General features: G+C 44.9%; 1 protein-coding gene across 1 annotated transcript; it reads left to right on the forward strand.

Moving 5' to 3' along the window:
- The first annotated feature begins 1,965 nt into the window (after positions 1-1,965).
- LOC143298565 (uncharacterized) lies at positions 1,966-4,287 on the forward strand. The gene is made up of 2 exons (XM_076611443.1): positions 1,966-2,187; positions 2,944-4,287. Exons 1-2 carry the CDS (start codon positions 1,966-1,968, stop codon positions 4,285-4,287), a joined length of 1,566 nt encoding a protein of 521 aa, XP_076467558.1.
- Positions 4,288-12,560: the final 8,273 nt, after the last annotated feature.

Consider the following 12,560-nt stretch of genomic DNA (forward strand, 5'->3'; position numbering starts at 1 on the left):
CGGGAATTCATAGGCGATGTGTGAGTGTTCTTGTGGTGTAACAAATGAAGAAATGGTGAAAGTGAAAAATAATTGATGTAAGATCAAAGGTACCTAGGATAATGGGGAGGCAACCTTTCGGTTCGATGACTCTTTTTCAAGTGCAGGGACAAAGACAACTGTTACCTGCCAACACTCAGAAAAAGTCTGTGAATCGGGACGTTGTTTCCCTATTATCTTCATGTATTTCTGCCTTTAATCCCACACCGATCATTTTCCACTTTGTTCTCATGGTGACCTCAGTTTCGATTTTGCCTCCGCTTCCATACTTGCGGTGAGTTCTGCCAAAGTCTTCGTTGCTGCGGGAGACTCGTTGGAGGGACGTCGTGGTGGTCTCTACTCCCGAGGAAACGCTCGCTCAGCTTAGATCCGCGACTACGCGATTGTTGTCGTCAGTTGGGGGCTTCGTGTGGGTGGTATTTTGCACATGCTGATTCAGAGTGGGCTCCATATTACTTGTATTTGATCCAGTTTGTGTGTGTGTGTCGTGGAAGCTGCGATACTCAGACTAGAAATGAGTGTGTGGAGGAGGGGGGTAGAGGAGGTGCAAGGTATTGTGTGTGTGTGTGTGTGTGTGTGTGTGTGTGTGTTTTGGAGCTCATGTACGTTTATATGTATTTGACTGTGCTTTCATATCTGTGAAACTGCATGTTTGGTGCATTTCTGTTATGCATGTGTGGGTGTATGTGTGAATGTGTGTCTTCATGTTTTACATTTATTCGCTTATTTATCACCATTGTTGTCTTATTTATTTATCTATTTATATTTTATTATTATCATTTTATTAGTATTACTAATATTATTACTACTACCTTTTTCTATATTATAATTATTATTTATTTATTTATTTATTTATGCAAGCTTATCTATTATTTATTCCCCCGTTTGTTTGTTTTTTGTTTTTTGTTGTTGTTTTTTTGTTTTGGTTTTTGTTTTGTTTTTTTTTCTCAAGGCCTGACTAAGCGCGTTGGGTTACGCTGCTGGTCAGGCATCTGCTTGGCTTGGCAGATGTGGTGTAGCGTATATGGTTTTGTCCGAACGCAGTGACGCCTCCTTGAGCTACTGAAACTGAAACTGAAACCAGTTACTGTCCATAAATCACTCACAACCTATAGATCATAAACTACATATCAGACATGTGGTATGGAAATTATTCATCATTGTACTGATTCGATATGAAATATTAATGCAACTGCATCGTCTGTCAATAATTTTGTTATTTATTTGCAGGTCAGTATTAAGTTAATACTATTGGAAGCAGCTGAAATTTATCCAGAACATAAAATGTATTATGTAATATAGATTGCTTATCAAATTCTAAATGGACACCGCATCGAACTAGCGAGGCTTGCAGAGCAGCAGTAGTCTGTCATTGTTATATCAACGCTCCTCTTGTCTTAGATATCATATGACAAAAAGTAATACAATACAGTACAATATGATATAATATGATATAACATAGTATAATATAATATAATACAATGCAAAACAGTACAGTACAGTATAATAGTCGTGTCCGACTATAACCATTAGAACAGCAGAGGAGGCAACTGCTGTCCCAACTATCTGGCCTGGAATTTGATCAAAGTGGAGAATGTCTTGCCCAATCTATACCCCCACTCTCTCGGCCAAGAGGGTTTTATGACAGTCGGCGTTGGGATAGTTCCCAAATACCAACTAGCCCCCCAGGCTGCAGCACTAAGAGCCAGTGCAGTCTTGCCTACTAGCTTGAGAGTCATAGTCCTTCACAAAAGACTAAGCTGTAAATGACTTCCGACTGCAATGGAGAAACCATTGATCATAGAGCTCTCACTTTGCTGTTGGTCCAAGTGTAAGCTTTTGTCAATCTGTGATGTAAACTGAGCGTTGGACAGTACAGTACAGTACAATACAATACAACATGTCATCTGTGCAGACCTTGCCGCCATGAAGCAGGGATCAGGGGCCCGAGGGGCCGGGGGAAGCAAGGTCGGAGGGTCGCCCAGCAGTCGGGCCAGTGACGCCGCCGAGCGGTCACCTGCCGTCTATTTCGCAAACCTGAAGGCCGACATGCTGCTCCAGAAACAGATGCAGGTGCTGAAGCGCGCGGAACGCTCCCTCGTGCATCGCATCGTCATCGACCAGAAGATCCTCTTCAGACGCTTCCAGGTGAGGGAAGGGGAGCTGGGAGGATGGGGGATGGGGGCGGGGGGGTTGGGGGGGGGGGACTGGTGGAGGAGGCTGATGGGGGAGAGTGGTGTGCAGGCAGGTGCAGGGTTCTGGACCGTGGTTGGGGGAGGATGGGTTGAGAGGTGGGGCTAGGGGAAGGGTTAAGGTTTGGAGGCTGGTCAAGAAAGTATTTTCAGGACTTTGTGTGCTTGTCTGGTTATGTAAGTACTTTCGAGAGAGAGAGAGAGGGTAGGGTGCGTGGGATAGATAGAGAGAAAGAATGAGAGTGAGTGAGAGAGAGAGTGTGTATGAGGGAGAGACACAGACAGAGACAAAGATAGAGAAAGAGAGAGAGAGTGTGTGTGTTTGTGTGTGTGAAGAGAGTGGCGAGCGATGTTGTGTTTCGCCTAGCTGTGTGTTAGTCTACACGTCAGAGGTAGACATAGTTGAGAGTAGCACTTGAAGTTTTTGTTGTTGTTGTTGTTGTTCTTGTTTTTAATGTCAGTGTGTATTGGAAACGGAAAAAAAGTTCTTTGGATGTTCGGTTTTTGTCACTTATTGTTGTTGCTGCTGTGCTGCTACTACTCATACTACTATTACTACTACTGTTGCTACTGCTGCTGCTGCTACTACTGCTGCTGCTGCTGCTGCTGCTATTGTTGTTAACCTCACCTTAATGGATTTGTCATGGTCTCTTAGTAGAATTATATTACATTGTTTTCCACCCTTCACCCTGTGCCCCTCCATTTCCCACAGGCCAAACTGCGCCGGTCCAAGCTTGCACGCGCCCGCCTGTGGGGTGACAAGGACACGGAGCGTCAGCTCAGGGCACGTGACCTGCACGTGATGAACACCAACTGCGGGCAGGAGGAGGATGACCTAGAGTTCCTGAAGAAGCTGAAGCACCAGCCCTGCCTCCAGGCGGACCGGACAGGGGGGAAGGAGGGGGGCATGGGGAGGAGGAGGGGGAGAAGCTCCCAGGTGACTGACGGGGACATGGAGGAGCTGATCCGTGCCGTGATGGACGGGCAGGACCTGCCTCCCACGGAGACCACCCTCCACAGCCTGACCGCCCTCGGTCATCTCCTAGAAGAGACGGGGCTGGCTCCTTCTGCAGGCCCCGACACAGGACGACGTGAAACGAAACCAGCTGACAGAGGGACCAGGCCAGGGCCCAACGTGTCTGTACGACCCGTAACAACTCATGCACACAGAACCAACCCTGCAGAGGAAGCAACGCCGGAGGAAGCACACTCTAAACGACGTGTGCATACGGTAAAAAGAGGTGACCAACACTTGCCACGAGGGAAGACCGAAACCTTGAACCGGTCCACAGCATCACAGACCACAGAGGCTCCACACATCAGCGACGTGCACAAACGCAGACCCCGACCTTTCACCTCCCCGGCCTGCTCTCAGCCTCAGCCTAAACCCACAACAGCCTTGCCCAAAACGCCCCGCCGTGTGCCATGTGTCGGCAGAGGTGAATCCACGCAGGGAAGTCTGTTGGCCTTGGGCACTAGCTCACCAGGTCTGACAAGCCGAAGACCCTCTCAGACGGCAACCAGCATGTTTGAAGAGCAGAAAAAAGTGGACCTGGTTGCTCTCCGGCTGGAGGAAGCCCGCAATTTTGACTTCACACCCAGAGTGTCCGCCTTCATCCAGACCCTCCTGGACCTGGACAGAAAGGAGAGGACCAGCGCCCTCAGGACAGACACGCCGGCAGGAGAACCCAGCGAGGGTCCCGTGGAGCCAGGAGAAGACCTTCCGCCGGAAGCTGAACGAGAGGAAAGGGAAGAGGAGGAAAAGGAGTGGAAGGAGGAGCTGAAAGGAGACCGGAAGTTTGACTACTACGCCACCAAGATGGCGCTGTACGCCGCCAGCGTGAAGAAGGCGCCCCCTATGGTGCTGCCCGGCACGCCGGAAGAGGATAACATGAAGCTGGTGGGAGACCAGAACGTGAGGAGCATCACCATGCGCACACTGCGTATGGACCCACACCCGCCTGTCACGCAGGGGGAGTGGGAGGGGGGCTGTGGGGGCGACAGTGACCACGATAAACAGCTCTGCCAGGGCACCGTCAACATTCTCACTCTTTGATCAACAACAACAGCAGCAGTGTCTTGGACAGACTGGAGAATCCACACCTTCTGGCAGTACATTTTACGAAAACAAACAAAAAGAGTCCGAAGAAGAAAAATGAGAGAGAAGAAGGGAGAATCAGGTTGCTAGATAACAAAACGGCTGATAAAATATGTTCCATTCATAGATCCCCCCCCCCCCCCCCTTTTTTTACGATATTGAAAATGATTTGTGCAAAGAACAGGATAGAAATAACGGTTTGATATGTAGCAACAAACAAACAAACAAAAAAGCAAAAACAAAAAAAAAACAAAAAACAAGGGACGCAGACAAACAAGCATGCACGCAAAGGAAGACGAGTCAGCTGCGGTACATTGTCTTCCCAGTCACCAAATGAAATATTGGTAAACAAGCATTCACACAAAGTGAAAATGCTTAACTGTCCAGAATCAGACAGACTGGACATCAAAGTAACTTACAATAAATATTTTTTCCAGTGGTACAAATAACACGCATGTTGACATTCCTTTTCTTCTTTTTTTTTTATTCCACTATAAATAATGTGGCAAGAACAAGAATTGTTTTTTCTTAAGTCTTTTTCTGGTTTCATTCAGTCAGTAGCATCAAATGGTACCGCCGTTGTTGTGTGGCTTTTTTTTTTTTTTTAGGTGAAATTTCTCTTTTTCTTCTTCTTCTTCCTTATTTTTCTTTTTTCTTTTTTCTTTTCTTCTTCTTTTTTTTCACGAACAGACGGCTGTGTATGAAATATGTCAGGAAAAAATCCGTTCCTATTGCTATTCAGTATATGTTCGAGGTCGAATCATTTATGTCATTCAAAGGAAAATGAAAATCACAATTCTACCTTGTTTTGAATTTCGTGCGCACGCGTATGTGTATGTGCGTGTGTGTGTGTTTTTTGTTGTTGGTTTTTTTGGGGGGTTTTGTTGTTGTTTTTTTTGGGGGGGTTTGTTTTGTTTTTTTTTCACTTTGATTCCAGACGAACTAAAACAAAGAAAAGAAAAGAAAAGAAAGAAAAAATGTAGCAGTTGCTTTGAAATCATTTTTGACAAAATACACTTAAAAACCAACAGAAAAGAAAACTGACCCAGAAAGTGTGTGTGTGTATATTTATTAAGTCCGTGCATACACACGCAGACACACACATACGCACACACATAGTCTCTCTCTCTCTCTCTCTCTCTCTCCAATGCACGTGCACGAGCACACACACAGACAGATATGCACACACTCGATCACTAACTCTCTCTCTTTTTCTCTATCTATCTATCTATCTCACACACGCACACACAAGCGTACACCCAACTACTCTCAAACACACACAAACTCGTACACGAGGCCACAACCACACACACACACACACACACACACACACACTCACACACACTCACACACACACACACACACACACACACACACACACCTGGTTTTAGTGACTCGAAACATTAGCAACACCTGTGATCGATACGAAGCACTACGCAGGTGCCAGACTGTTGGACGTAAGGCCTGATGCACCAAATGGCCAGCTGTTTGGGATGGGAAGCACGTGCTGCCTGTCGTCAGTGCATTTCTCCAGTCCTGCTTTCTCTCTGTCACTCCTCTCGCTAAGTGTGTGTGTGTGTGTGTGTGTGTACGTGCGCGTGCGATGGTATGTGTGTGTATATGTGAAAGTGTGTGTGTGTGTACACGTGCGCGTGCGTAAAAGGTTTTGACAGCGAGTACATGTTTTTACCTCAGTTAAAAAGAAAAGAAAAGAAAAGAAAAGAAAAAAGGTCACGGAGTGATTTGTAAAAATCTAAATCTCCATCTGTCAAATTTGTATCAAAATGTCGGGAAACTGATAAGGGGAAGGGAGGGGCCTGAAGGGGTTGGGGGTGGGGATGGGAGAGTAGGACAGGGTGGAGATAGGGAGGGAGAGTAGGAAAGGGGGGCAATGGGGGAAGGGAGACTAGGATAGGGGGAAATGGGGATTGGAGTGTAGGACGGGGGCAGGGGGGGGGGGAAGATGGGGGAGGGAGAGTAGGACAGGGGGAGATAGGAGTGGGGGGAACGAAGAGTAAGAAAGGGGTGAATATGAGGGGGGGGGAGTGTGTGTGTATGTGTGTGTACACAGAGAGAGAGAGTGGATGAGGGAAGAATGGAGAGAGATATCTATGTACTCTCTCTCTCTCTCTCTCTCTCTCTCTCTCTCTATATATATATATATATATATATATATATATGTGTGTGTGTGTGTGTGTGTGTGTGTGTGTGTGTGTGTGTGTGTGTGTGTGTGTGTTTAAGTCACTGATTATATATTCAATCCAGCTTCACTCCTGTAGTGCCACTGAGTTATTTCCGTCCCTCCCCTGTCTCTCTGTCTAATTCTTCATCAAGATCAAAATCTCTGTTCAGTCTTTAGGATATCATCTTATCATGCACGGAATATGATATCTCTAATAAACAGTGGGTTAAAAAGACACGCACACATGAGCGAATAAACATAAATTTATCTACGTCACTCCCTCACCAGGTGTGTATGTCCCACCATCTCCCCACTGCCCTGACCTATTTGCCCTTCCCCTATGTTCCCCCCCTTTCTATTCTCTCACCCCATTACCCTACATCTCCACCTCCCACCCCCACCCCACCCCCACCCCCACCCCTATGTTCCCCTAGGTCTTACTTTTAGCGTATTTCATATTTCAATTCTTTTCATTTCCCGAGATTTTACTGCCTTACCAATGATACTAAAGCCCTATATTCATTTCATACAATGTTCTTGCATAATTTGATACGGCATGATTACCATATTTTCTTGGGTTTTCACCCTTTTACAAAAGCAAATCTTACATAATTATCTTACAAACACAAGACGTTACATGACAAAAACATAAGGTGTGATACATCACAAAAGTTACTCAGCTGTTCTCAGCGTGTATACTCATTAGCAAACAATGCTTTACCATCGTGTCAAACTGCATGTGATTCGGAGAAATCAAAGGATTATGTCGTTTGGGTAAAAAAGCCAATGGGTTTAGTTGGAAAATACTGCCCTTTGATTAACAGAGGGAACATCCACCTTCACCACCCTTTGTGCCAATATTCAACAATCAACTGAGTCATATCCGTCCCTCACTACCCCACCTTCCTATCTTTCTTTGTCTTATTAATCATCAAGATCAAAATATAATCTGCTCAGTCTTTAGGATAGCGTCTTATCCTGCACGGAATTGAACACATCTAATCATCAGTGGTTTAAAAAGACGTACACACATAAATAAACAAATATAAATCTATCTCCATGCCTCCCTCACCCCTCTCTTGGTGTGTGTGTGTGTGTGTGTGTGTGTGTGTGTGTGTGTGCCGAGAGAGAGGGAGGAATGGAGAGAGATATCTATGTATTTATTTGGTGCACGCGGGTGCGCGCACGTGTGTGTGTGTGTGTGTGTGTTGAAGTCACTTATTATTCAATCCAGTGCATGACAGGACTTTATCCTTAAGACTGAACAGATTACACTTTGATCATGATGAAGAATTAGACAGATTCAGGAGGGTGGTGTGGAGAGGGACAGAAATAACTCAGTCAGTTGTCGAATATTGGCAGTAAGGGGAGTGAAGGTGGCTGTTCCCTCTGTTAGGCAAAGGGCAGCAATTTCCGACCAAATAATTAGTTGGGGTTTTTTTTCCAATAACGACATAATCTTTTGATTTCTCCGCTTTACATGCAGTTTAACACAATGCAAAATCATTGTTTGCTAATCAGTATACACACTGAAAGCAGTTGAGTAACTTTACTGATGCATCACACCTTACCTTTTTGTCATGTAACGTCTCATATAATTTTGTAAATAAGGTAATTATGCAAGATTTCTTTCTTTCTTTCTTTTTACTTTTTTTTTATAATAAAAGAGGCGAAAATCCGACAAAATATGGTAATCAGGCCAAATAAAATTATGCAATAACATTATATGAATTAAATATAGAGCTTTAATATCATTGATAAAGCAGTAAAGGTGGGGAAGTTAAAAGAAATCCAAGAAGGAAATATGCTAAAATTTACTTTTTAGGTGGATACACCAGGACATTATGAGTATTTTAGATTGGTTGGGTGGCATTGTAGCAGAAAAATAATGGCAAAATTTAGTTCTGAGTTAGGGCGATCTCTGCAGGGATCACACCCTATAATTCTACTCCTCCGTTCTTTGGAGGAAAATGTGTGGTCTTTCTTCGTGTGTGTGTGGGTAAACAGGTCAGATGGAAGGTAAACCATGGGAGGGAGAGTAGGACAAGGTGGTGAGTAGGGCAGGGGGAGAAGGAGTGGAGGGACAAAGGGGGTGGTGGAGGAGAACAGGTGGAGACATAGTGGTGAGTAGGACAGGAGGGACTCAGGGGAAGGGAGATTATGACAGGGGGGGAGAGTGGGATGAGGAAAGAGATGGGGGGGAGGGAGGGAGGATAGGACAGGGGGGAAGAGATGGGGCAATTAGTAGGACAGGGGAGAGAAGATGGGGTTTTTTTTTATGAAGTGTCTGCAGGTGATTGTGTCAAATGGAGGGTTACTGCAAAGGGTAGGGGGATGAGCAGTGGAGGGGAAGTCAGGCTAAGGGTAACGGGGGGAGGAGGGAGAATAGGACAGGGGGGGGGATGGGTTGAGGGAGAGTAGGACAGGAGGAGATGGGGCAACTGGAGAGTAGGACAGGGTGGAAGGTAGGGGGGTGGAGGAAGGAGAGTAGGACCACGTGGGAGATGGGGGAAAGGGAAAGGGAGAGTAGGACAGGGGATGGGCATGAGAGATTCGGGGGGGGGGATGAGTAGGTGGGGGAAATGGGGGGGGGGAGGGACAGTATGACAAGGGGGGGAAATATATGCTCTTTTGTCTTTCTTTTGTGTAAAGCGTCTGCAGGTGATTAGGTCAAATAGAGGGTTACTGCAGGGGGTAGGAGGTCCAGCAGTGGAGGGGGTAGCCAGACTGAGGGTAACGGGAGTAGGAGCATGTAAGAGGGGGATAGTAGGAAGGGAGGAGATAGGGTAAGGGGGAGTAGGACAGGTGGTGAGATAGAAAAAGGGAGAGTAGGACAGGGGAGGTAGGGCAAGTGAGAGATGGGGAAAGGGAGAGTAGGACAGGTGGTGAGATAGGTACAGGGAGAGTAGGACAGGGGAAGTAGAACAGGTGGGAGATGGGGGGGAACTGAGAATAGGACAGGGGGAAGAGATGGGGTGATGGGAGAGTAGGAGGGAGGGAAATAGGGGGAGTAGGACAGGCAAGAGATAGGCGAGAATGGGAGACTAAAACAGGTAGGATGGTAGGGGGAGTAGGAGAGGGGGAAATAGGGGGAGTAGGACGGGTGAAAGATGAGGGGGGGGGGGATGGGAGACTAGGACAGGTGGGATGGTAGGGGAAAGGGAGAGTAGTACAGGCGGGGAGATGGGATGGGTAAGGAAGAGTAGGACGGGGGAGATGGGGGGATGGGAGGAGAACTAGGACGTGGGGTAGGTTGGATGAAGGGAGGGCCGGAAAGAGACTGAGGGAGGATTAGGATGAGGACGAGAAGGGGGGGGATAGGATGGGAGGGAGACGGAGAAAGGACAGTAGGACAGGGGGTGGGGGGGAGATGGGTGGGAGGGGATGACACGCAATAATTTTACTCCCCTATTCTTTGGAGGAAATGTGTGCCCTTTTTTTCTTTTTTGTGAAGCGTCTGCAGGTAATTTTGTCAGATGTAGGGCTACTGCAGAGGGTAGGAGATCGTTCTGACACAATCAGCTGCAGATGCTACTCGACAGAAAGAAAGAAAAAGACGACCTAACATCCTCCAAAGAATGGAGTAGAATTATTAGTTGTGAATCCCTCCAACCCGCCTGTCCTACCCCACCATCTGATTAACAGATGGAACATCCACCTTCACTACCCTTTGTGCCAATATTCAACAATCGATGAGTCATATCCGTCCCTCACCACCCCACTTTCCTGTCTTTCTCTGTATTATTCATCATCAAGATCAAAATGTAACCCGCTCAGTCTTTAGGATATTGTCTAATCCTGCACGGAATTGAACAGTGGTTTAAAAAGACGCACACACATTAACAAACAAATATAAATCTATCTCCATGCCTCTCTTACCCCTCTCTTGGTGTGTGTGTGTGTGTGTGTGTGTGTGTGTGTGTGTGTGTGTGTGTGTGTGTGTGTGTGTGTGTGTGTGTTGTGTGTGTGTGTTTGAAAATATAGTAAATTTGGGACACTAGTTTACGACCTTAACATTCTGCTTTGTGTTCCTTCGAAACCAGTATACATATTGTTGGTCCTTATATTCGTTAATAGATTGTTGATCTGGTGGAGAAAACGTGAGGAGAGAGACAGAGACAGACAGACAGACAGACAGATAGAAACAGAAAATGAAGGATGGAGAGAAAGAGAAAGAGACAGAGAGATAGACAGAGACAGAGAGAGATACAGTGAGAGAGAGTGAGAGAGAGGGGTGTGGAGTTTCAAATTAATTGTGTAGTTAAATACAGACAGACAGACAGAAACAGAAAATGAAGGATGGAGAGAAAGAGAAAGAGACAGAGACAGAGAGATAGACAGAGACAGAGAGAGATGCAGTGAGAGAGAAAGAAAGAGTGAGAGAGAGGGGTGTGGAGTTTCAAATGAATTGTGTAGTTAAGTATCACGTAAATCAATTGGGGAGGGAGGGAGGGAGAGAGACCGACAGAGAGAGAGACAGAGACAGAGACAGACAAAGACAGAGACATAGTTGAATATATCATTGGACTGGTGTGGATTGTAGTGAAGAAAGAGTGCGGTGAGTTGGAAGAGAGAACTAACGAGCGAACGAAAATGTTTTAATATGGACCACAATTCAAAACCAAGGGACTGGGAGGTGGCACGGGAAGGGGTATTATGATACTTGAACAGCATCACACAATATTATTCTATTCATGGACGTGACATTTTACTAAATTATGTCTGAGTAGATTGTTTCTCCTTTTGATCACGTGGAAAATAAATTTTGACACTTGACAATTTATCTGCTTCCTATTTGATCGGAGAAGTGTCCTTGGAAACATATTTAAACAGTCTTGAAGAAATTCATCCGCAAATCAATGTACATATAACAAACAATAAAATTTTATGGTATTCAGTTTCAGTTCATCCTGGCAAAAAGGACACAGAGAGAGAGGGGGAGGAAGAGAGGGAGAGACAGAGAGAGATAGAAAGAAAGAAAGAAAGAAAGTGAGAGAGAGATGGATGAATAAACAGGCAGACAGATGGTGATGCTGGCATAGAGTTTCCATTGAATAGTGCAACTGTATATAATGTACACTGATTGTATTTCCATTTTATTGTGTTTAATTTACTATATTCCTGACACAGCACTTTCAGATTAAAAATATTCATAAAAATTAATCACTTCAAACACCCAATAATCAAGCTTCTAGAGTGTACACATGTGTAGGCATTAGTCCAACAGATATTCAGACAGGTATTTTAATTATGTGTATTTAATGTGGTATTGTGAGAGTGCGTTTACAAAATTACGTAATATATGCTCTTTGCATCATTACTAAACCTCATATGAAACGTGAAAATGTGTGTATTATATGCCGCAATATGTTATAGCTCGCATGCAGTGTCGCTGGTGAAGTTGATCTTTTGGTGTGTCTCTCCTGGCATACATTGCCGGCGACAATAATTATGTGCATGGCGACAATATGTGCTGCAACATGTGTAAGTTTCGAGTTCGTGTGTGTGTGTGTGTGTGTGTGTGTGTGTGTGTGCGTGCGTACGTGTGTGTGTGTGTGTGTGTGTGTGTGTGTGTGTGTGCCTGCCTGCCTGCCTCTCCTGTCTCTCTCTCTCTCTCTCTCTCTCTCTCTCTACTAGAAATGAGTGTGTGGAGGAGGGGGGTAGAGGAGGTGCAGGGTAATGTGTGTGTGTGTGTGTGTGTGTGTGTGTGTTGGGGCTCATGTACGTTTATGTGTATTTGAATGTGCTTTCATATCTGTGAAACTGCATGTTTGGTGCATATCTGTTATGCATATGTCGGTGTATGTGTGAATGTGTGTCTCCATGTTTTACATTTATTTGCTTATTTATCATCATTGTTGTCTTATTTATTTATTTATTTATTTATTATTATTATTATTACCTTTTTTTCTTCTTTTTTTAAATAATTATTATTTATTTATTTATTTATTTATTTACGCTTATAGTTGACTTCATCAAGTTTTTGCGCCTCATACATATTATTAGTAGTGGTAGAAGTTGGGTTTTTTTAATGTATTTATCTATTATT

The sequence above is a fragment of the Babylonia areolata genome, chromosome 24, assembly GCF_041734735.1.
Source record: "Babylonia areolata isolate BAREFJ2019XMU chromosome 24, ASM4173473v1, whole genome shotgun sequence".
NCBI lineage: Eukaryota > Metazoa > Mollusca > Gastropoda > Neogastropoda > Buccinidae > Babylonia > Babylonia areolata.